Source organism: Palaemon carinicauda, chromosome 4 (assembly GCF_036898095.1).
Source record: "Palaemon carinicauda isolate YSFRI2023 chromosome 4, ASM3689809v2, whole genome shotgun sequence".
Classification (NCBI taxonomy): Eukaryota; Metazoa; Arthropoda; class Malacostraca; order Decapoda; family Palaemonidae; genus Palaemon; species Palaemon carinicauda.
This window is the reverse complement of record NC_090728.1, coordinates 100,903,891-100,927,350: the sequence shown is the minus strand read 5'-3', so window position 1 is coordinate 100,927,350 and position 23,460 is coordinate 100,903,891. Positions and strand designations below refer to the sequence as shown.

The 23,460-nt window shown below is 36.3% G+C and overlaps 2 protein-coding genes across 6 annotated transcripts in view; both read left to right on the top strand.

Moving 5' to 3' along the window:
* vari (MAGUK p55 subfamily member vari) overlaps window positions 1-23,460 on the top strand; it is a 310,024-nt gene that overhangs the window by 50,438 nt on the left and 236,126 nt on the right. The window lies entirely within an intron of this gene.
* LOC137638975 (uncharacterized) overlaps window positions 18,212-23,460 on the top strand; it is a 64,830-nt gene continuing 59,581 nt past the window's right edge. The window contains exon 1 of the mRNA XM_068371307.1: window positions 18,212-19,434. Within this exon, the coding sequence (XP_068227408.1) occupies window positions 18,345-19,434 (1,090 nt within the window). The 5' untranslated portion in view covers window positions 18,212-18,344. The remainder of the gene's footprint in view (window positions 19,435-23,460) is intronic.

Here is a 23,460-nt window from a genome sequence, read left to right as displayed (position 1 = left end):
TGATATTGCAGACATTGTCTCCTTTTTGTTGTACGGTTAATTCGCAATCACAAATGGTTGATATTGTAGACATTACATCCTGTTATTGTATAAATAAGGTCTAGACTCAACTGCCTGATATTGCAGACATTATCTTCTTTTTGTTGAATGGTTAATTTGCAATCTCAAATGCCTGATATTGCAGACATTTCATCCTCTTATTGTATAATTAAGGTCCAAACTCAACTTCCTGATATTGCACACATTGTCTCCTTTTTGTTGTACGGTTAATTCGCAATCTCTAATGGTTGATATTGCATACGTTACATCCTCTTATTGTATAATTAAGGTCCAAACACAACTGCTTGATATTGCAGACATTGTCTCCTTTTTGTTGTACGGTTAATTCAAAATCTCAAATGACTGATATTGCAGACGTTACATCCTCTTATTGTATAATTAAGGTCCAAACTCAATTGCCTTATATCAGAGATATTGTCTCCTTTTTGTTGTACGACATTGTCTCCTTTTTGTTGTACGGTTAATTCGCAATCTCAAATGCCTAATATTGCAGACATTACATCCTCTTATTGTATAATTAAGGTCCAAACTCAACAGCCTGATATTGCAAACATTGTCTCCTTTTTGTTGTACGGTTAATTCGCAATCTCAAATACCTGATATTGCAGACATTAGATCCTCTTATTGTATAATTAAGGTCCAAACTCAACTTCCTGATATTGCAGACATTGTCTCCGTTTTGTTGTACGGTTTATTCGCAATCTCAAATGGTTGATATTGCAGACATTACATCCTCTTATTGTATAATTAAGGTCCAAACTACACTGCCTGATATTGCAGACATTGTCTCCTTTTTGTTGTACGGTTAATTCGCAATCTCAAATGGTTGATATTGCAGACATTACATCCTCTTATTGTATAATTAAGGTCCAAACTCGACTGCCTGATATTGCAGACATTGTGTCCTTACTGTTGTACGGCTAATTCGCAATCTCAAATGCCTGATATTGCAGACATTGCATCCTCTTTTTGTATAATCAAGGTCCAAACTCAACTGCCTGATATTGCAAACATTGTCTCCTTTTTGTTGTACGGTTAATTCGCAATCTCAAATGCCTGATATTGCAGACATTACATCCTCTTATTGTATAATTAAGGTCCAAACTCAACTGCCTGATATTGCAGACATTGTCTCCTTTTTGCTTTTACGGTTAATTTGTAACCTCAAATGTCTGATATTGCAGACATTACATCCTCTTATTGTATAATTAAGGTCCAAAATCAACTGCCTGATATTGCAGACATTGTCTCCTTTTTGTTGAACGGTTAATCTGCATTCTCAAATGGTTGATATTGCAGACATTACATCCTCTTATTGTATAACTAAGGTCCAAACTCAACTGCCTGATATTGCAGACATTGTCTCCTTTTTGTTGTACTGTTAATTCGCAATCTCAAATGGTTGATATTGCAGACATTACATCCTCTTATTGTATAATAAAGGTCCAAACTCAACTGCCTGATATTGCAGACATTGTCTCCTTTTTGTTGTACGGTTAATTCGCAATCTCAAATGGTTGATATTGCAGACATTACATCCTCTTAATGTATAAATAAGGTCCAGACTCAACTGCCTGATATTGCAGACATCATCTCCTTTTTGTTGTATGGTTAATTCGCAATCTCAAATGCCTGATATTGCAGACATTACATCCTCTTATTGTATAATCAAGGTCCAAACTCAACTGCCTGATATTGCAGACATTGTCTCATTTTTTGTTGTACGGTTAATTCGCAATCTCAAATGCCTGATATTGCAGACGTTACATCCTTTTATTGTATAATTAAGGTCCAAACTCAACTGCCTGATATTGCAGACATTGTCTCCTTTTTGTTTTACGGTTAATTCGCAATCTCAAATGCCTGATATTGTAGGCATTACATCCTCTTATTGTATAATTAAGGTCCAAACTCAACTGCCTGATATTACAGGTATTGTCTCCTTTTTGTTGTACGACATTGTCTCCTTTTTGTTGTACGGTTAATTCGCAATCTCAAATGCCTAATATTGCAGACATTACATCCTCTTTTTGTATAATTAAGGTCCAAACTCAACTGCCTGATATTGCAGACATTGTCTCCTTTTTCTTGTACGGTTAATTCGCAATCTCAAATGCCTGATATTGCAGACAATACATCCTTTTATTGTAATTAAGGTCCAAACTCAACTGCCTGATATTGCAGACAATGTCTCCTTTTTTTTGTACGGTTAATTCGCAATCTCAAATGGTTGATATTGCAGACATTACATCCTTTTATTGTATAATTAAGGTCCAAACTCAACTGCCAGATATTGCAGAGATTGTCTCCTTTTTGTTGTACGGTTAATTCGCAATCTCAAATGCCTAATATTGCAGACATTACATCCTCTTTTTGTATAATTAAGGTCCAAACTCAACTGCCTGATATTGCAGACATTGTCTCCTTTTTGTTGTACGGTTAATTTGCAATCTCAAATGCCTGATATTGCAGACATTACATCCTCTTTTTGTATAATTAAGGTCCAAACTCAACTGCCTGATATTGCAGACATTGTCTCCTTTTTGTTGTACGGTTAATTCGCAATCTCAAATGGTTGATATTGCAGACATTACATCCTCTTATTGTATAATTAAGGTCCAAACTTGACTGCCTGATATTGCAGACATTGTCCTCTTTTTGTTGTACGGGTAATTCGCAATTTCAAATGCCTGATATTGCAGACATTACATCCTCTTATTGTATAATCAAGGTCCAAACTGAACTTCCTGATATTGCAAACATTTTCTCCTTTTTGTTGGACGGTTAATTCGCAATCTCAAATGCCTGATATTGCAGACTTTACATCATCTTATTGTATAATTAAGGTCCAAACTCAACTGCGTGATATTGCAGACATTGTCTCCTTTTTCTTGTACGGTTAATTTGCAACCTCAAATGTCTGATATTGCAGACATTACATCCTCTTATTGTATAATTAAGGTCCAAAATCAACTGCCTGATATTGCAGGCATTGTTTCCTTTTTGTTGTACGGTTAATTCACAATCTCAAATGGTTGATATTGCACACATTACATCCTTTTATTGTATAATTAAGGTCCTAACTCGACTGCCTGATATTACAGACATTGTCTCCTTTTTGTTGTACGGTTAATTCGCAATCTCAAATGGTTGATATTGCAGACATTACATCCTCTTATTGTTTAATTAAGGTTCAAAATCAACTGCCTGATATTGCAAACATTGTGTCTTTTTTGATGTACGGGTAATTCGCAATCTCAAATTCTTGATATTGCAGACATTAAATCCTCTTATTGTATAATTAAGGTCCAAACTCAACAGCTTGATATTGCAGGCATTGTCTCCTTTTTGTCGAATGGTTAATGTTCAAACTCAACTGCCTAACATTGGAGGCATTGACTTTTTTATCGAATGATTAATATCCAAACTCAATTGCCTAACATTGCAGACATTATTTCCTTTTTATTGTAAGGTTAGGGTCCAAACTTAATTGCCAGATATTGCAGACATCGCATGGTCTTATTTATAATTAGGTTCCAAACTCAACTGCCTGATATTGCAGGCATAGCGTCCTTTTTATTGTATGGTTAAAGTCCAAACTCATCTGTCTGATATTGCAGGCATTGTCTCCTTTTTGTCGAATGGTTAATGTCCAAACTTAAATGCCTAACATTGCAGGCATTGCCTCTTTTTTTGTTGTATGGTTAAGGCCCAAACTCAACTGCCCGATATTGCAGGCATTGTTTCCTTTTTGTTGTACGGTTAAGGTCCAAACTTTATTTCCTGATATTGCTGACATTGCATACTTATATTGTATAATTAGGGTCCAAACTCAACTGCCTGATTTTGCAGGTATTGCCTCCTTTTTTGTTGTATGGTTAAGGTCCTAAGTCAACTGCCTGATAATGGAGGCATTGCCTTCTTTTTGTTGTATGGTTAAGGTCCAAACTCAACTGCCTGATATTGCTGGCACTGTCTTCTTTTGGTGGTACGGTTAATTCACAATCTCAAATGCCTGATATTGCAGACATTACATCCTCTTATTGTATAATCAAGGTCCAAATTCAACTGCCTGATATTGCAGACATTGTCTCCTTTTTGTTGTACGGTTAATTCACAATCTCAAATGCCTGATATTGCAGACATTACATCCTCTTATTGTATAATTAAGGTCCAAACTCAACTGCCTGATATTGTAATCATTGCCTCCTTTTTCTTGTGTGGTTTAGGTTTAAAGTCAACTGCCTTATATTGCAGGCATTGCCTTCTTTTTGTTGTATGGCTAAGGCCCAAACTCAGTTGGCTGATATTGCAGACATTGCATCTTTTTATTGTATAATTATGATCCAAACTCAACTGCCTGATATTGCAGGCACTGCTTCCATTTTATTGTACGGTTGAGGTCACAAACTCAGTTACCTGATATTGCGATATTGCATCCTTTTATTGCATAATCAAGGTCGAAACTCAACTGCCTGATATTGCAGTCATTGTCTCCTTTTTGTTGTGCGGTTAATTCGCAATTTCAAATGCCTGATATTGCAGACGTTACATCCTCTTATTGTAAAATTAAGGTCCAAACTCAACTGCGTGATATTGCAGACATTGTCTCCTTTTTGTTGTACGGTTAATTCTCAATCTCAGATGCCTGATATTGCAGACGTTACATCATCTTATTGTATAATTAAGGTCCAAACTCAACTGCCTGATATTACAGATATTGTCTCCTTTTTGTTGTATGAGATTGTCTCCTTTTTGTTGTACGGTTAATTCGCAATCTCAAATGCCTAATATTGCAGACATTACATCCTCTTTTTGTATAATTAAGGTCCAAACTCAACTGCCTGATATTGCAGACATTGTCTCCTTTTTGTTGTACGGTTAATTCGCAATCTCAAATGCCTGATATTACAGACATTACATCCTTAATTTGCAATCTCAAATGCCTGATATTGCAGACATTACATCCTCTTATTATATAATTAAGGACCAATCTCAACTGCCTGATATTGCAAACATTGTCTCCTTTTTGTTGTACGGTTAATTCACAATCTCAAATGCTGAATTGCAGACATTACATCCTCTTATTGTGTAATTAAGGTCCAAACTCAACTGCCTGATATTGCAGACATTGTCTCTTTTTGTTGTATAGTTAATTCGCAATCTCAAATGCCTGATATTGCAGACATTATATCCTTTTATTGTATAATCAAGGACCAAACTCAACTGCCTGATTTTGCAGACATTGTCTCCTTTTTGTTGTACGGTTAATTCGCTATGTCAAATGCCTGATATTGCAGACATTACATCCTCTTATTGTATAACTAAGGTCCAAACTCAACTGCATGATATTGCAGACATTGTCTCCTTTTTGTTGTACGGTTAATTCGGAATCTCAAATGGTTGATATTGCAGACATTGCATCCTCTTATTGTATAATAAAGGTCCAAACTCAACTGCCTGATATTGCAGACATTGTCTCCTTTTTGTTGTACGGTTAATTTGCAATCACAAATGGTTGATATTGTAGACATTACATCCTGTTATTGTATAAATAAGGTCTAGACTCAACTGCCTGATATTGCAGACATTATCTTCTTTTTGATGTATGGTTAATTTGCAATCTCAAATGCCTGATATTGCAGACATTTCATCCTCTTATTGTATAATTAAGGTCCAAACTCAACTTCCTGATATTGCACACATTTTCTCCTTTTTGTTGTACGGTTAATTCGCAACATCTAATGGTTGATATTGCAGACTTTACATCCTCTTATTGTATAATTAAGGTCCAAACACAACTGCATGATATTGCAGACATTGTCTCCTTTTTGTTGTACGGTTAATTCAAAATCTCAAATACCTGATATTGCAGACGTTACATCCTCTTATTGTATAATTAAGGTCCAAACTCAATTGCCTGATATTAGAGATATTGTCTCCTTTTTGTTGTACGACATTGTCTCCTTTTTGTTGTACGGTTAATTCGCAATCTCAAATGCCTAATATTGCAGACATTACATCCTCTTATTGTATAATTAAGGTCCAAACTCAACAGCCTGATATTGCAAACATTGTCTCCTTTTTGTTTTACGGTTAATTCGCAATCTCAAATGCCTGATATTGCAGACATTACATCCTCTTATTGTATAATTAAGGTCCAAACTCAACTGCCTGATATTGCAGACATTGTCTCCTTTTTGTTGTACGGTTAATTCGCAATCTCAAATGCCTGATATTGCAGACATTACATCCTCTTTTTGTATAATTAAGGCCCAAACTCAACTGCCTGATATTGCAGACATTGTCTCCTTTTTGTTGTACGGTTAATTCGCAATCTCAAATGGTTGATATTGCAGACATTACATCCTCTTATTGTATAATTAAGGTCCAAACTCAACTGCCTGATATTGCAGACATTGTCTCCTTTTTGTTGTACGGTTAATTCGCAATCTCAAATGGTTGATATTGCAGACATTACATCCTCTTATTGTATAATTAAGGTCCAAACTCGACTGCCTGATATTGCAGACATTGTCTCCTTACTGTTGTACGGTTAATTCGCAATCTCAAATGCCTGATATTGCAGACATTACATCCTCTTATTGTATAATTAAGGTCCAAACTCAACTGCCTGATATTGCAGACATTGTCTCCTTTTTGTTGTACGGTTAATTCGCAATCTCAAATGCCTGATATTGCAGACATTACATCCTCTATTTGTATAATCAAGGTCCAAACTCAACTGCCTGATATTGCAAACATTGTCTCCTTTTTGTTGTACGGTTAATTTGCAATCTCAAATGCCTGATATTGCAGACATTACATCCTCTTATTGTATAATTAAGGACCTAACTCAACTGCCTGATATTGCAGACATTGTCTCCTTTTTGCTTTTACGGTTAATTTGTAACCTCAAATGTCTGATATTGCAGACATTACATCCTCTTATTGTATAATTAAGGTCCAAAATCAACTGCCTGATATTGCAGACATTGTCTCCTTTTTGTTGTACGGTTAATCTGCATTCTCAAATGGTTGATATTGCAGACATTACATCCTTTTATTGTATAATTAAGGTCCAAAATCAACTGCATGATATTGCAGACATTGTCTCCTTTTTGTTGTACGGGTAATTCGCAATCTGAAATGCCTGATATTGCAGACATTACATCCTCTTATTGTATAATTAAGGTCCAAACTCAACGGCTTGATATTGCAGGCATTGTTTCCTTTTTGTCGAATGGTTAATGTTCAAACTCAACTGCCTAACATTGGAGGCATTGACTCTTTTTTATCGAATGATTAATGTCCAAACTCAACTGCCTAACATTGCAGACATTATTTCCTTTTTATTGTAAGGTTAGGGTCCAAACTTAATTGCCAGATATTGCAGACATCGCATGGTCTTATTTTATAATTAGGTTCCAAACTCAACTGCCTGATATTGCAGGCATAGCGTCCTTTTTATTGTATGGTTAAAGTCCAAACTCATCTGTTTGATATTGCAGTCATTGTCTCCTTTTTGTTGAATGGTTAATGTCCAAACTCAACTGCCTAACATTGCAGGCATTGCCTTTTTTTTTTGTTGTATGGTTAAGGCCCAAACTCAACTGCCTGATATTGCAGGCATTGTTTCCTTTTTGTTGTACGGTTAAGGTCCAAACTTAATTTCCTGATATTGCAGACATTGCATACTTATATTGTATAATTAGGGTTCAAACTAAACTGCCTGATATTGCAGGCATTGCCTCCTTTTTGTTGTATGGTTAAGGTCCTAAGTCAACTGCCTGATAATGGAGGCATTGCCTTCTTTTTGCTGTATGGTTAAGGTCCAAACTCAACTGCCTGATATTGGAGGCATTGCCTTCTTTTTGTTGTATGGCTAAGGTCCAAACTCAACTGCCTGATATTGCTGGCACTGTCTCCTTTTTGTTGTACGGTTAATTCACAATCTCAAATGCCTGATATTGCAGACATTACATCCTCTTATTGTATAATTAAGGTCCAAACTCAACTGCCTGATATTGCAGACATTGTCTCCTTTTTGTTGTACGGTTAATTCACAATCTCAAATGCCTGATATTGCAGACATTACATCATCTTATTGTATAATTAAGGTCCAAACTCAATTGCCTGATATTGCAGACATTGTTGCCTTTTTGTTGTACGGTTAATTTGCAATCTCAAATGCCTGATATTGCAGACATTACATCTTTAATTTGCAATCTGAAATGCCTGATATTGCAGACATTACATGCTCTTATTATATAATTAAGGACCAAATTCAACTGCCTGATATTGCAAACATTGTCTCCTTTTTGTTTACGGTTAATTCACAATCTCAAATGCTGAATTGCAGACATTACATCCTCTTATTGTATAATTAAGGTCCAAACTCAACTGCCTGATATTGCAGACATTGTCTCCTTTTTGTTGTATAGTTAATTCGCAATCTCAAATGGTTGATATTGCAGACATTACATCCTCTTTTTGTATAATTAAGGTCAAAACTCAACTGCCTGATATTGCAGACATTGTCTCCTTTTTGTTGTACGGTTAATTCGAAATCTCAAATGGTTGATATTGCAGACATTACATCCTCATAATGTATAACTAAGGTCCAAACTCAACTGCCTGATATTGCAGACATTGTCTCCTTTTTGTAGTACGGTTAATTCGAAATCTCAAATGGTTGATATTGCAGACATTACATCCTCTTATTGTATAATAAAGGTCCAAACTCAACTGCCTGATATTGCAGACATTGTCTCCTTTTTGTTGTACGGTTAATTCGCAATCTCAAATGCCTGATATTGCAGACGTTACATCCTCTTATTGTATAATTAAGGTCCAAACTTAATTGCGTGATATTGCAGACATTGTCTCCTTTTTGTTGTATGGTTAATTCGCAATCTCAGATGCCTGATATTGCAGACGTTACATCATCTTATTGTATAATTAAGGTCCAAACTCAACTGCCTGATATTACAGATATTGTCTCCTTTTTGTTGTACGACATTGTCTGCTTTTTGTTGTACGGTTAATTCGCAATCTCAAATGCCTAATATTACAGACATTACCTCCTCTTTTTGTATAATTAAGGTCCAAACTCAACTGCCTGATATTGCAGACATTGTCTCCTTTTTGTTGTACGGTTAATTCGCAATATCAAATGCCTGATATTGCAGACATTACATCCTTTTATTGTATAATTAAGGTCCAAACTCAACTGCCTGATATTGCAGACATTGTCTCCTTTTTGTTGTACGGTTAATTCACAATCTCAAATGCTTGATATTGCAGACATTACATCCTCTTATTGTATAATTAAGGTCCAAACTCAACTGCCTGATATTGCAGACATTGTCTCCTTTTTGTTGTACGGTTAATTCGCAATCTCAAATGCCTAATATTGCTTACATTACATCCTCTTTTTGTATAATTAAGGTCCAAACTCAACTGCCTGATATTGCTGACATTGTCTCCTTTTTGTTGTACGGTTAATTTGCAATCTCAAATGCCTGATATTGTAGACATTACATCCTCTTTTTGTATAATTAAGGTCCAAACTCAACTACCTGATATTGCAGACATTGTCTCCTTTTTGTTGTACGGTTAATTCGCAATCTCAAATGGTTGATATTGCAGACATTACATCCTCTTATTGTATAATTAAGTTGCAAACTTGACTGCCTGATATTGCAGACATTGTCTCCTTTTTGTTGTACGGGTAATTCGCAATCTCAAATGCCTGATATTGCAGACATTACATCCTCTTATTGTATAATTAAGGTCCAAACTCAACTTCCTGATATTGCAAACATTGTCTCCTTTTTGTTGTACGGTTAATTTGCAATCTCAAATGCCTGATATTGCAGACACTACATCCTCTTATTGTATAATTAAGGTCCAAACTCAACTGCCTGATATTGCAGACATTGTCTCCTTTTTCTTGTACGGTTATTTTGCAACCTCAAATGTCTGATATTGCAGACATTACATCCTCTTATTGTATAATTAAGGTCCAAAATCAACTGCCTGATATTGCAGACATTGTCTCCTTTTTTTGTACGGTTAATTCGCAATCTCAAATGGTTGATATTGCAGACATTACATCCTTTTATTGTATAATTAAGGTCCAAACTCGACTGCCTGATATTGCAGACATTGTCTCCTTTTTGTTGTACGGTTAATTCGCAATCTCAAATGGTTGATATTGCAGACATTACATCCTCTTATTGTTTAATTGAGGTCCAAAATCAAATGCCTGATATTGCAGACATTGTCTCCTTTTTGTTGTACGGATAATTCGCAATCTCAAAGGCCTGATATTGCAGACATTGTCTCCTTTTTGTTGTACGGATAATTTGCAATCTCAAATGCCTGATATTGCAGACATTACATCCTCTTATTGTATAATTAAGGTCCAAACTCAACAGCTTGATATTGCAGGCATTGTCTCCTTTTTGTCGAATGGTTAAATTTCAAACTCAACTGCCTAACATTGGAGGTATTGACTCTTTTCTATCGAATGATTAATGTCCAAACTCAACTGCCTAACATTGCAGACATTATTCCTTTTTATTGTAAGGTTAAGGTCCAAACTTAATTGCCAGATATTGCAGACATCGCATGGTCTTATTTTATAATTAGGTTCCAAACTCAACTGCCTGATATTGCAGGCATAGCGTCCTTTTTATTGTATGGCTAAAGTCCAAACTCATCTGTCTGATATTGCAGGCATTGTCTCCTTTTTGTCGAATGGTTAATGTCCAAACTCAACTGCCTAACATTGCAGGCATTGCCTCTTTTTTTGTTGTATGGTTAAGGCCCAAACTCAACTTCCTGATATTGCAGGCATTGTTTCCTTTTTGTTGTACGGTTAAGGTCCAAACTTAATTTCCTGATATTGCAGACATTGCATACTTATATTGTATAATTAGGGTCCAAACTCAACTGCCTGATATTGCAGGCATTGCCTCCTTTTTGTTGTATGGTTAAGGTCCTAAGTCAACTGCCTGATATTGGAGGCATTGCCTTCTTTTTGTTTTATGGTTGAGGTCCAAACTCAACTGCCTGATATTGCTGGCACTGTCTCCTTTTTTGTTGTATGGTTAATGCCCAAACTCAACTGCTTGTTATTGCAGGCATTGCGTCCTTTTTTGTTGTGTGGTCACGGTTCAACCTCAAATGGCTGATATTGCAGGCAAAGCCTCCTTTTTATTTTATGGTTTAGGTCAAATCTCAACTGTCTGATATTGCAGGCATAGCCTCCTTTTTGTTGTATGGTTAGGTCCAAATTCAACTGCCTGATATTGCAGGTATTGACTGCTATGTATTGTGTGGTTAAGGTCCAAACTCATCTGCCTTACATTTCTTTCATTGACCGCTTTTTGTTGTATGGTTAAGGTCAAAACTCAACTGTCTGATATTACAGTCATTGCTTCCTTTTGGTTGTATGGTTAGGTCCAAACTCAACTGTCTGATACTGCAAGTATTGACTCCTTTTTATTGTCCAAACTCAACTGCTTTACACTTTTTTCATTGCCTTCTTTTTGTTTTATGGTTAAGCTCTAAGCTCTACTGCCTGATGGTTAAGGTCCAAACTTAGCTGTTTGATATTGCAGGGTTTGCATCCTTTTTTGCTTGGTGAAGGTCAAACCTTAACTGCCTGATATTGCAGGCATTGCGTCCTTTTTGTTGTATGGTCAAAGTCCAAACTCAACTGCCTGATATTGCAGGCCTTGTCTCCTTTTTGTTGAATGGTTAGTGTCCTAACCCAACTGTATTTTATTGCAGGCATTGCCACCTTTTTGTTGTATGGTTAAGGTCCAAACTCAACTGCCTGATAATGGAGGCATTGCCTTCTTTTTGTTGCATGGATAAGGACCAAATTCAACTATCTGATATTGCAGGCATTGCCTCCTTTTTGTTGTACGGTCCAGGTCCAAATTTTAATGCCTGATATTGCAGACATTGCATACTTTTAATGTATAATGAAGGTCCAAACTCAACTGTCTTACATTGCAGGCATTTTGTCCTTTTTTATTTTATGGTTAAGGTCTAAGCTCAACTGCCTGGTATTGCAGGCATTGCCTTCTTTTTGCTGTACGGTCCAGGTCCATACTTGATTACCTGATATTGCAGACATTGCATACTTTTATTGTATTATGAAGGTCCAAACTCAACTACTTTATATTGCAGGCATTGTGTCCTTTTTTATTTCATGGTTAAGATCCAAACTCAACTACCTGGTATTGCAGGCATTGCCTCCATTTTGCTGTACGGTCCAGGTCGAAACTTGATTGCCTGATATTGCAGACATTGCATTCATTTATTGTATAATGAAGGGGCAAACTCAACTGCCTTACATTGCAGGCATTTTGTCGTTTTTTATTTCATGGTTAAGGTCCAAACTCAACTGCCTGATATTGCAGGCATTGCCCCCTTTTCATTGTATGGTTAAGGTCCAAACTTAATTGCCTGATATTGCAGACATTGCATACTTTTATTGTATAATTAGGGTCCAAACTCAACTTCCTGATATTGCAGGCACTGTCTCCTTTTTGTTGTATGGTTAATGCCTAAACTCAATTGCCTGATATTGCAGGCGTTGCGTCCTTTTTTTGTTGTATAGTTAAGGTTCAAACTCAACTGGCTGATATTGCAGGTATTGACTCCTTTTTTTATTGTGTGTTTAAGGTCCAAACTCAACTTCCTTACATTTTTTTTCATTGCCTCCTTCTTTGTATGGTTAAGTTCCAAACTCAACTGTCTGATATTGCAGGCATTGCCTCCTTTTTATTGTATGGTTAAGGTCTAAACTCTACTACCTGATGGCTAAGGTCCAAACTTAAATGTCTGATATTGCAGGGTTTGCATCCTTTTTTGCTTGGTTAAGGTTGAAACTCAACTGCCTAATATTGCAGGCACTGTATCCTTTTTGTTGCATGATTAAAGTTCAAATTCAACTGCCTAATGGTTAATGTCCAAACTCAACTGGCTAATATATATGGTATTTCCTCCTTTTTGTTGTATGGTTAAGGTCGAAACTCAACTTCCTGATAGTTTGAGGTCCAAACTTAACTGCCTAATATTCCAGGCATTGCCTCCTTTTTGTTGTATAGTTGAGGTTCAAACTTAACTAACTGATGGGTAATGTCCAAAATTTAACTGCCTGATATTGCAGGCAGTAACTCCTTTTTTGTTGTATGGTTAATGTCCAAACTCAACTACCCGATGGTTTAAGGTCCAAAATTAATTGCCTAATATTAGAGGCATTACCTCCTTTTTGATGTATGGTTAATATCCAAACTCAACTGCCTGATATTGCAGTGATTGCTGCCTTATTGTTTTATGGTTAAGGTTCAAACTCAACTGCCTTTTATTGCAGGAATTACCTCATTTTTGATGTATGGTTAAAGTCCAAACTTAACTGCGATGGTTAATGTCCAAACTCAACTGGCCAATATTTTAGGCATTGCCTCCTTTATATTGTATGCTTAAGGTCCAAACTCAACTGCCTGATATTGTAGGCATTGCCTCTTTTTCGTTGTATGGTTAATGTCCTACGACAACTGCCTGATGGTTTAAGATCAAAACTCAACTGCCTAATATTGCAGGCATTGCCTCATTTTGTTGTATGTTTAATGTCCAAATGCAACTGCATGAAGGTTAATATCCAAACTCAACTACCTGATATTGCAGGCATTGTCTCCTTTTTGTTGTATGGTTAAGAAATAAACTCAGCTGTTTGATGGTTAAGGTTCAAACTCAACTGCCTAATATTGCAGGCATTGACTCCTTTTTGTTGTATAGCTAATGTCTAAACTCAACTGCCCGATATTGCAGGGATTGTCTCTTTTTCGTTGTATGGTTAATGTCCAAAGTCAACTGTTTGATGGTTTAAGATCCAAACTCAACTGCCTAATATTGCAGGCATTGCCTTCTTTTTGTTGTATGTCTAACGTCCAAACGCAACTGCATGAAGGTTAATGTCCAAACTCAACTAACTGATATTGCAGGCATTGCCTCCTTTTTGTTGTATGGTTAAGGTCCAATCTTAACTGTCTGATATTGCAGGCATTGCCTCCTTATTGTTATATGGTTAAGGACTAAACTCAACTGTCAGATGGTTAAGGTTAAAACTCAACTGCCTCATATTGCAGGCATTGCCCCTTTTCTGTTTCATGGTTAAGGTTCACTCTCAACTGCCTCATGGTTAATATCCAAACTCAACTGCCTCATGTTGCAGGCATAGCCTCCTTTTTGTTGTGTGATTAAGGTCCAAACTCGACTGCCTGATGGTAAATGGCCAAACTCAACTGCCTGATATTGCAGGCATTGACTCCTTTTTGTTGTATAGCTAATGTCTAAACTCAACTGCCCGATATTGCAGGGATTGTCTCTTTTTCGTTGTATGGTTAATGTCCAAAGTCAACTGTTTGATGGTTTAAGATCCAAACTCAACTGCCTAATATTGCAGGCATTGCCCCTTTTCTGTTTCATGGTTAAGGTTCACTCTCAACTGCCTCATGGTTAATATCCAAACTCAACTGCCTCATGTTGCAGGCATAGCCTCCTTTTTGTTGTGTGATTAAGGTCTAAACTCGACTGCCTGATGGTAAATGGCCAAACTCAACTGCCTAATATTGCAGGCATTGACTCCTTTTTGTTGTATAGCTAATGTCTAAACTCAACTGCCCGATATTGCAGGGATTGTCTCTTTTTCGTTGTATGGTTAATGTCCAAAGTCAACTGTTTGATGGTTTAAGATCCAAACTCAACTGCCTAATATTGCAGGCATTGCCTTCTTTTTGTTGTATGTCTAACGTCCAAACGCAACTGCATGAAGGTTAATGTCCAAACTCAACTAACTGATATTGCAGGCATTGCCTCCTTTTTGTTGTATGTTTAAGGTCCAAACTTAACTGCGTGATGTTGCAGGTATTGTCCCCTTTTTTTGTATGGTTAAGGTCCAAACTCAACTGCCTGATGGTAAATGTCCAAACTCAACTGCCTGATATTGCAGGCATTGCCTCCTTTTTGTTGTATGTTTAATGTCCAAACTTAACTACCTGATGTTGCAGGTATTGCTCCTTTCTGTTGCATGGTTAAGGTCCAAAATTAACTGCCTGCTAGTTAATGTCCAAACTCAACTGCCTGATATTTGCAGGTATTGCTTTTTTGTTGTATGTTTAAAGTCCAAACTTAACTGCCTGATGTTGCAGGTATTGCTCCTTTCTGTTGTATGGTTAAGGTCCAAACTTAACTGCCTGATGGTTAATGTCCAAACTCAACTGCCTGATATTTGCAGGTATTGCTTTTTTGTTGTATATTTAATGTCCAAACTTAACTGCCTGATGTTGCAGGTATTTCTCCTTTCTGTTGTATGGTTAAGGTCCAAACTTAACTGCCTGATGGTTAATGTCCAAACTCAACTGCCTGATATTACAGGTATTGCCTCCTTTTTGTTGTATGGTTAAGGTCCAAACTTAACTTCCTGCTGGTTAATGTCCAAACTTAACTGCCTGATATGGCAGGCATTGCCTTCTTTTTTGTTGTATAGTTAATGTCCAAACTTACCTACCTGATGTTGCAGGTATTGCTCCTTTCTGTGCATGGTTAAGGTCCAAACTTAACTGCCTGCTGGTTAATGTCCAAACTTAACTCGCTGATATTGCAGGCATTGCATTCTTTTATATTGTGTAGTTAAGGTCCAAACTTAACTTTCTGATGTTGCAGGTATTGCCCCCTTTTTGTTGTATAGTTAAAGTCCAAACTTAACTGCCTGCTGGTTAATGTTCAAACTCAACTGCCTGATATAGCAGGTATTGCCTCCTTTTTGTTGTATATTAAAGGTCCAAACTTAACTTTCTGATGTTGCAGGTATTGCCCCCTTTTTGTTGTATGGTTAAGGTCCAAACTTAACTGCCTGCTGGTTAATGTCCAAACTCCACTGCCTGATATTGCAGGTATTGCCTTCATTTTTGTTGTATAGTTGTTAATGTCCAAACTTAACTGCCTGATGTTGCAGGTATTGTTCTTTTCTGTTGTATGGTTAAGGTCCAAATTTAACTGCCTGATGGTTAATATTCAAACTCAACTGCCTGATAGTGCAGGCATTGCCTCCTTTTTTTGTGTGTGGTCAAGGTCCAAATTCAACAGCCTGTTGGTAAATGTCCAAACTTAACTGCTGGATGGTAAATGTCCAATCTCAACATCCTAATATTGCAGGCATTGCCTCCTTTTTGTTGTATGGTTAAGGTCCAAACTTAATAGCCCGATATTGCAGGCATGGCCTCTTTTTGGTTGTATAGTTAAGGTCCAAAATTAACTGCCTGATACTGCAGGCATTGCCTCCTTTTTGTTATATGTTTAAGGTCCAAACTCAACTGCTTGATGGTTAATGTCCAAACTCAAATGTCTGATATTTGAGGGATTGCCTCATTTATTTTTGTATGGTTAAGGTCCAAACTCAACTGCTTGATGGTTAATGTCCAAACTCAACTGCCTGATATTGCAGGCATTGCCTCCTTTATGTTGTATGGTTAAGGTCCAAACTCAACTGCTTGATGGTTAATGTCCAAACTCAACTGCCTGATATTGCATTCATTGCCTCCTTTTTGTTGTATGGTTAAGGTCCAAACTCAACTGCTAGATGGTTAATGTCCAAACTTAACTGCCTGATGTTGCAGGGATTGCCTCATTTTTGTTGTATTGTTAAGGTACAATGGTTCACATCAGGCCTTCCTTATAACCCTTTCAATTTCTTACCACACTGACGGCCTCAGTGACCATATTGGTACAAATCTGGCTTAACCTAGATTAGCCATCACCCATCTATGATTACTGAGCCGTCTTCCGGATAACTTGATTAAGTATACTTCAATGCGAAACGTACAGGGCTGTTGTAAGCTGTTATTGTTGTTGTGAATACAAAATAAATTCTTGTTTTCAGTACCTCGGGGTTTCATTCTCTATGAATGTAGGTGATCTCCTATTGGACAATCTTGTGCGCGAAATAAAATCATTTTTTTTTTCTTTTTTTTATATAATTGTTCAGAAAGGTAAAGCCATACACAGTGTAGCGTCCTCTAGTGAAATTTTTTATTTTAACGAATTATTAGTTACTGTGTATTTCACGGACCATGACATCCTCTTTTTTTAATATAACTAATGAACTAGGCTTCTGATTAATGTGAAACTGAAACCACCAGAGTTTGAGACACCGACCTAATTAAGAAAAATGGATTCAAGCATCTACTCCGCAGTATTGTCTTACTTTATATAGAGAAATGTCATCTAAATTCTGTGGTTATGGCGAGAACGGAAATTAAGACCTGGCAACTAGGCGTAGAATGACGTATGTCAACCATGACGTGAGCCCGTGACGTTTACACCTGCCACGCCCCCCTTTCTGTATGGTTATTAAAAGATATATAAGTTGTAGTGAATTATACTGCTCTTTGATGGAATCTAAAGATACTGATTAGTTATTATATTCAAATAAACTAATTTTTAGACTCACTTGTGTTTATTATTTAATTAATAGTTAATTTTACGAAAAAAAAGACAAAAAAATTAAAATCTCGGAAGGCAGTCAGAGAGGTGATCGCACTAGGGAAGGTACACGCCTGTTACATACGGTCATTGACAAGGCTCCTGCTGACACTTTGCTCACTGACTACTATTGACATTTTATATCATGTCTAGAATGCTTCACCATTGTCCACAAGGTTGTCGTAATGCTTTTGTGTTGCGACTCTTAACATACTTCAAGAGGGAACAACACAACAATAAACTGAAAATTGGATTGAATAGGTTGGTATCATGTTGTCATGTTTAATGCCGTACCATCACGGACATATATAGTTGAATATGATGCATTATCAGATTCTCTCTCTCTCTCTCTCTCTCTCTCTCTCTCTCACACATACACTGTATATATATATATATATATATATATATATATATATATATATATATATATATATATATATATATATATAATGAGAGGTTGCTCAATAGATAATTACACGAAAACAAATATTTTTTACCCAAACAGACCGTATGACCGAGTTGCTCATGTCATGGACATGACAAGGAATGCCGTTCGTCAATTGGTCAAGCACACCCCACATTCACGGCCAATTGCAGAACAACTATCTCCACCATCATCACCCTCATTGCCAGTACTATCAAGAGCTCCATCGCCATCACCATTAGCACTGCCCTCATCAGATCCAGTACAGTCTAATTTCATACAGCCAGCTGAAGATATGTTCGACTCTTTTACCATCGGTGCAATTCGCCGATATGTTCACAACAGGTTCTTGTCAAAGGATACCTTTACAATTACTACTCTAACAAGAGAACTCAAGAAGGAAGGTATTTTACCTGAAGGCACATCGGAAACTTCGCTTTGGAGAGTACTTCACAAGATTGGATTTCGATATAAAACGACACAACGAAAAATGTATGCTAGAAAAGAGTCCTTAGACATAGTATGTAAAAGGATCCGGGCTCTCAGAGCTCTCAAACAGTATCGTGAGGAAGGAAGACAGGTGGTCTATTTAGACGAAACATGGTTTACGACAAGGATGAGCCACAATAAAGAATGGGTAGATACAACTCAACCATCCACAACTAACACACATAGCCGACAGGTTCCGCCAGGAGATGGTGAACGCGTTGTTGTGGTAGCAGCTGGTACCAACAAGGGCTTTATTGAGGATTCATTTCTTTGCTATACAGCTAAGAATAGTAGTGGAGACTATCATGGTGAAATGAATGCTGAACTCTTCCAGCGATGGCTGACAACCAAATTACTACCATCATTAGAGGAGCCATCAGTTCTGGTCATCGACAACGCTCCTTACCACAGTCGCCTTACAGAGGAGAGCCACTGTCCAAGTACTGCCACCAAAAAAGACGATCTAATAAAATGGTTGCAGCAGCGCAATATCACATACCCACCATACGCTTTGCGACCTGAACTACTCAAAATATGCAAGGAAAATCGACCACCCCCCAGATTCACAGTGGACAATACCATTCGCCTGTGGGGTCATGAAATAGTGCGGCTACCACCAGCACACCCGGAGCTAAATGCTATTGAGCAAGTATGGGGTGTCATGAAGAAGTACGTTCGATCACCCCTTCACCATTTTACACGAACGGACCTCAATGCAAGATTGAATGAAGCAAAGTTGTGTGTGACAGAGGACGTGTGGGCAAATGCTGTTCGGCGCTCTGAATACTTTGAGAGAGAGTACTGGTCATTTGATAATATCCATGACAGTGTGGATCCCATCATCATAAGTCTCGCCAGTGACGACGAAGAGGAAGACTTTATTTCAGACAGTTTTGATGGGTAATAAAAAGTGAATGTGAATAATATATATATATATATATATATATATATATATATATATATATTTATTTATATATATAATATATATATATATATATATATATATAAATTATAAATATATATATATATATATATATATATATATATATATACTTTATATATATATATATATATATATATATATATATATATATATATATATGTATGTATATATATATATATATATATATATATATTCTATTTCAGTCTTGTAACTTTATTCATTATAATGTTAGCTTTTATATTACTAATTATGTACCATACATTTATTGTTAATAAAGTATTACTATTCTTCCACCTCCATCCAATCCTCAGCCATATTAAATATTTATAATGACCATGTTATGTGCGCATCCTCAACAATCATTCCATAACTTCAACACAATAATGACTGTATTCCTGTATTGAAAAATAAAAACACCTTATATCTATCAAAGATATAATTATATATAATTTCTTGTACTGATATAATGAGGGGGCGTGGCAGGTGTAAACGTCACGGGCCTCACGTCATAGTTAACATACGTCATTCTGCTCCTAGTTGCCAGGTCTTAATTTCCGTTCTCGCCATAACCACAGAATTTAGATGATATTTCTCTATATAAAGTAAGACAATACTGCGGAGTAGATGCTTGAATCCATTTTTCTTAATTAGGTCGGTGTCTCAAACTCTGGTGGTTTCAGTTTCACATTAATCAGAAGCCTAGTTCATTAGTTATATTAAAAAAAGAGGGTGTCATGGTCCGTGAAATACACAGTAGATAAGGATAAAGTTTTAGAATTTTTGGTTATAGTATTTATTCTCTGTTCCATTTCTTTAATAGAACCCTGGTTATTTTTTAAAAATTCTGCCCCTAATTAATACTGTTTAGTATAATTTTTCATATAACTTTTTTTCCAAGGTCTTTATATATTTCGGCACAAGGTATTATGGTCCCTTCGATGAAGTCTTATGGATGTGCGTGGAAGGATTTAAGTGGGTGAGCGGTGAAACTTACTTAAATTCTCATTTTACTATAACTGTAATGCTGTAATACTAAAGTAGGCAAGGTTATACCGATTTGAAATGGATTGGCTGCATACGCCCTCAGTTAATATATCCTCGAATATAGAACTTCGTTAGTCGAGATAAATCCTTTCGAATAACAGGTAATAGTAAAGTCGTGATGAGTTTTGGCTGCATACCCTATTAGACGCATTCTGCATTCTTCTCTATATCATTTTCAGACTCTACCATGGTTTTTTTTTTTTTTGCTTCTGTCTTAAAAGAAACAAGTACTTGAGTAGATGTCCTATTTAGACTATAGTCTCGTTAGATGTCAAATCCCACTTTTCGGGGATCCTATCATATAAAACCTTCCTATTATAACAGTTCTTTATTTGATGCAAGTTTTGTTTTAGTATTATCAGTATTCAGGTAATGCTTATCCTTATCTTTGTTTTAGCATTATTCATCCGTATGATTTCTTGAAAATTTTAGCTGACTCATCCGTCGAAGGCACGTTTATTGATACATTGTGTTTTATTTAATTTTGCCTTGAATAAAAAAAAGTCTTGCAAGAATACAATTCTCTGCACAAGATTTAGGGTTATGGGAGGAGCAGCATGACAACGGAAGAAATAATAGTCAGTGGAATAGTTTCCTGGTCAAAAGAAGCCAATCTCTAACGCACTAAACACAAAAGTTTTCAGTTCACAGAATGGAAAAGGATTGTTTGACCACGAGTCTTTCCCTTTATCACTGCGAATTATATCATCAGACCATATTCTGTCTTCAAGCTTCTACTAAGGATAGAAATATTGTTCTTCAAATGCAATGGGTGATTTAGGGATTAATCTGATGATGAATTCTATTTTCTTTGCTCTTCTTTTCTTCAGTAAACCTTAAGGGCGTCTTTTAGAGCTATTTGCTCTTCTAATTTTTTTCTGAGATTCCATTCAACGAAGATTTTAACACTCATATAGCAGGACTTCTGGTTATGGATCCTATATAGTTTTATAAACCATTGATCATCCATTAGCAGGCAGTTCAACAAGAAATCCTGATCTAAAATTTATGTTTTCTATTAAATTAAAGATTTTTCCTGCTCTTTTTTTGGCAAATATTCCGGGAAAGTATTGATAAAAAGACTTTTGGAGGACACAAATGATTCTATTCAGTTCTTTGGGGTTTTATCTTCAGGTATCGAAGAGATTCTTTTGATATCTTATGCATCCCTTTTTATTCAAATGTTTATGATGGAATTTGCTTCATGAAAATAATGCCACCGAAAGGTTTTCCGTTAGGTGCATATAGGTTTTCTTATTCTTAAACGATATTTTAAGTATCCGTGTGAGTCATCATTACTGTGATATGCAAATAACGGGTCCATTTTATGATGAAGAGGAGGATTTAGATAGACTACATCAAAGTAAATTCTCAAGTTTTATTTCATTTACTTCCCTTGAAATATTGCCGATTTCCTCAATTAATCGTTTGTATTTTGTCCACTATTTTGGCAATGATATGAAGTTTTGAAGAAAGAAATATATTTCTAGTGAGGAAGTGACAAATGACGAGTTAAATGGTAATGTTTATGTAACCGTAAAGCTTGCCTCAAGAATTACAATGATCTACAGATATTACCAGATATAACTTGTTTTCTTTACATGAAGTTTTTAGAAACATTTAACTCCAATCCATGGGTTTGTGATTAGACTGTAATTCAAACCCTGTTTTTTTTTTTTTCTTTTTCACTTGAATATGAATGGTCAATAACTTGTCAATAAAGCAGCTGGTGTTCATAAGGAAAGACAGTACGGTCGAAGCAAATATTCTGCTCTGCAGACAAATACTGTTCTTTATTGTATATGTCTTGTGCAGCATTAATGACATTGTTTGATACTTATATGCCTAAGCAGGACTGTAAGATTTACTTGTCTTTGAAGTAACCAGGATATTATATCAGCTTTCAAAAAGCAAGATTCATGTTATCAATTACCTGTTGTACACATTTCACATCATCGATCCGACTGATTTCTATAAAGAAAGGAACTCACTTTATAATTCTTGCGCACTGATAGACGCTTGGTATGATGGCACCTGGTTAAGTGATAATGAATGAATGATTGGTAATCATCTGGCATCATAACATCAATGATCATTGATGTCGATTAAAATATGCTTAATAAAGAATTGATATGATGAAAATTATTGACTAGTTTTTATAATATTGTTGACAACAGTCTGATATCATACCGGATTCATTCGCTTTTTGTACTGTTATTGAAAACGGATAAATTGTTTAACCACCATCAACGTTACACGGTATCAGCACAACGCTTATATCATAGATCTCTGCGGAGTCTGTATCTTTAAAAAGGCGGAAAGAATTATTATTGTTTTGTTTTGTTTATGGTAAGATTCATGGTTTGGTCCTGGTTTACCGCCAAATGTCGACCAGGCTGTGAATGGTTACCTGTGTTATTGTGGGAAAAGACAGAAAGAATCCAGCCACCTCACTGCTTTTTTTTTTTCCCCGCCCCTTAGTATGTGTGTTGCTATGCAAGACTTGTATCCAACGCTATTCAGTAGTATGAATTAAGTTTGACTTTTGATTGGATTTTATTTCTTATAGATATGTAATGCCTACCAACATTAGAATGATTAATGGTCACTGCTGTTACGTTTAATATTGTTAGATTTTTCTGCAGTTGCAAAGTGTTTTACTATGATTTCACGTAAGATGTCCTTCTCTTACTTATTCTTTAATTGGCAAAAAACCTGAGAGAGAGAGAGAGAGAGAGAGAGAGAGAGAGAGAGAGAGAGAGAGAGACTTCATTGATGTTTGCAATATTACTGAATTTCGGACGTTAAAGGAAGTGAGTCTTTCAGATAAAAATACCTTCCTTTCTTACCACCAGAAAAAGAAAAAAATCCAATTGCAAGCTGTATTTCGAATAACCAATCAGTCTGCTTAGTCCACTGCGGTATGAAAGCCGCC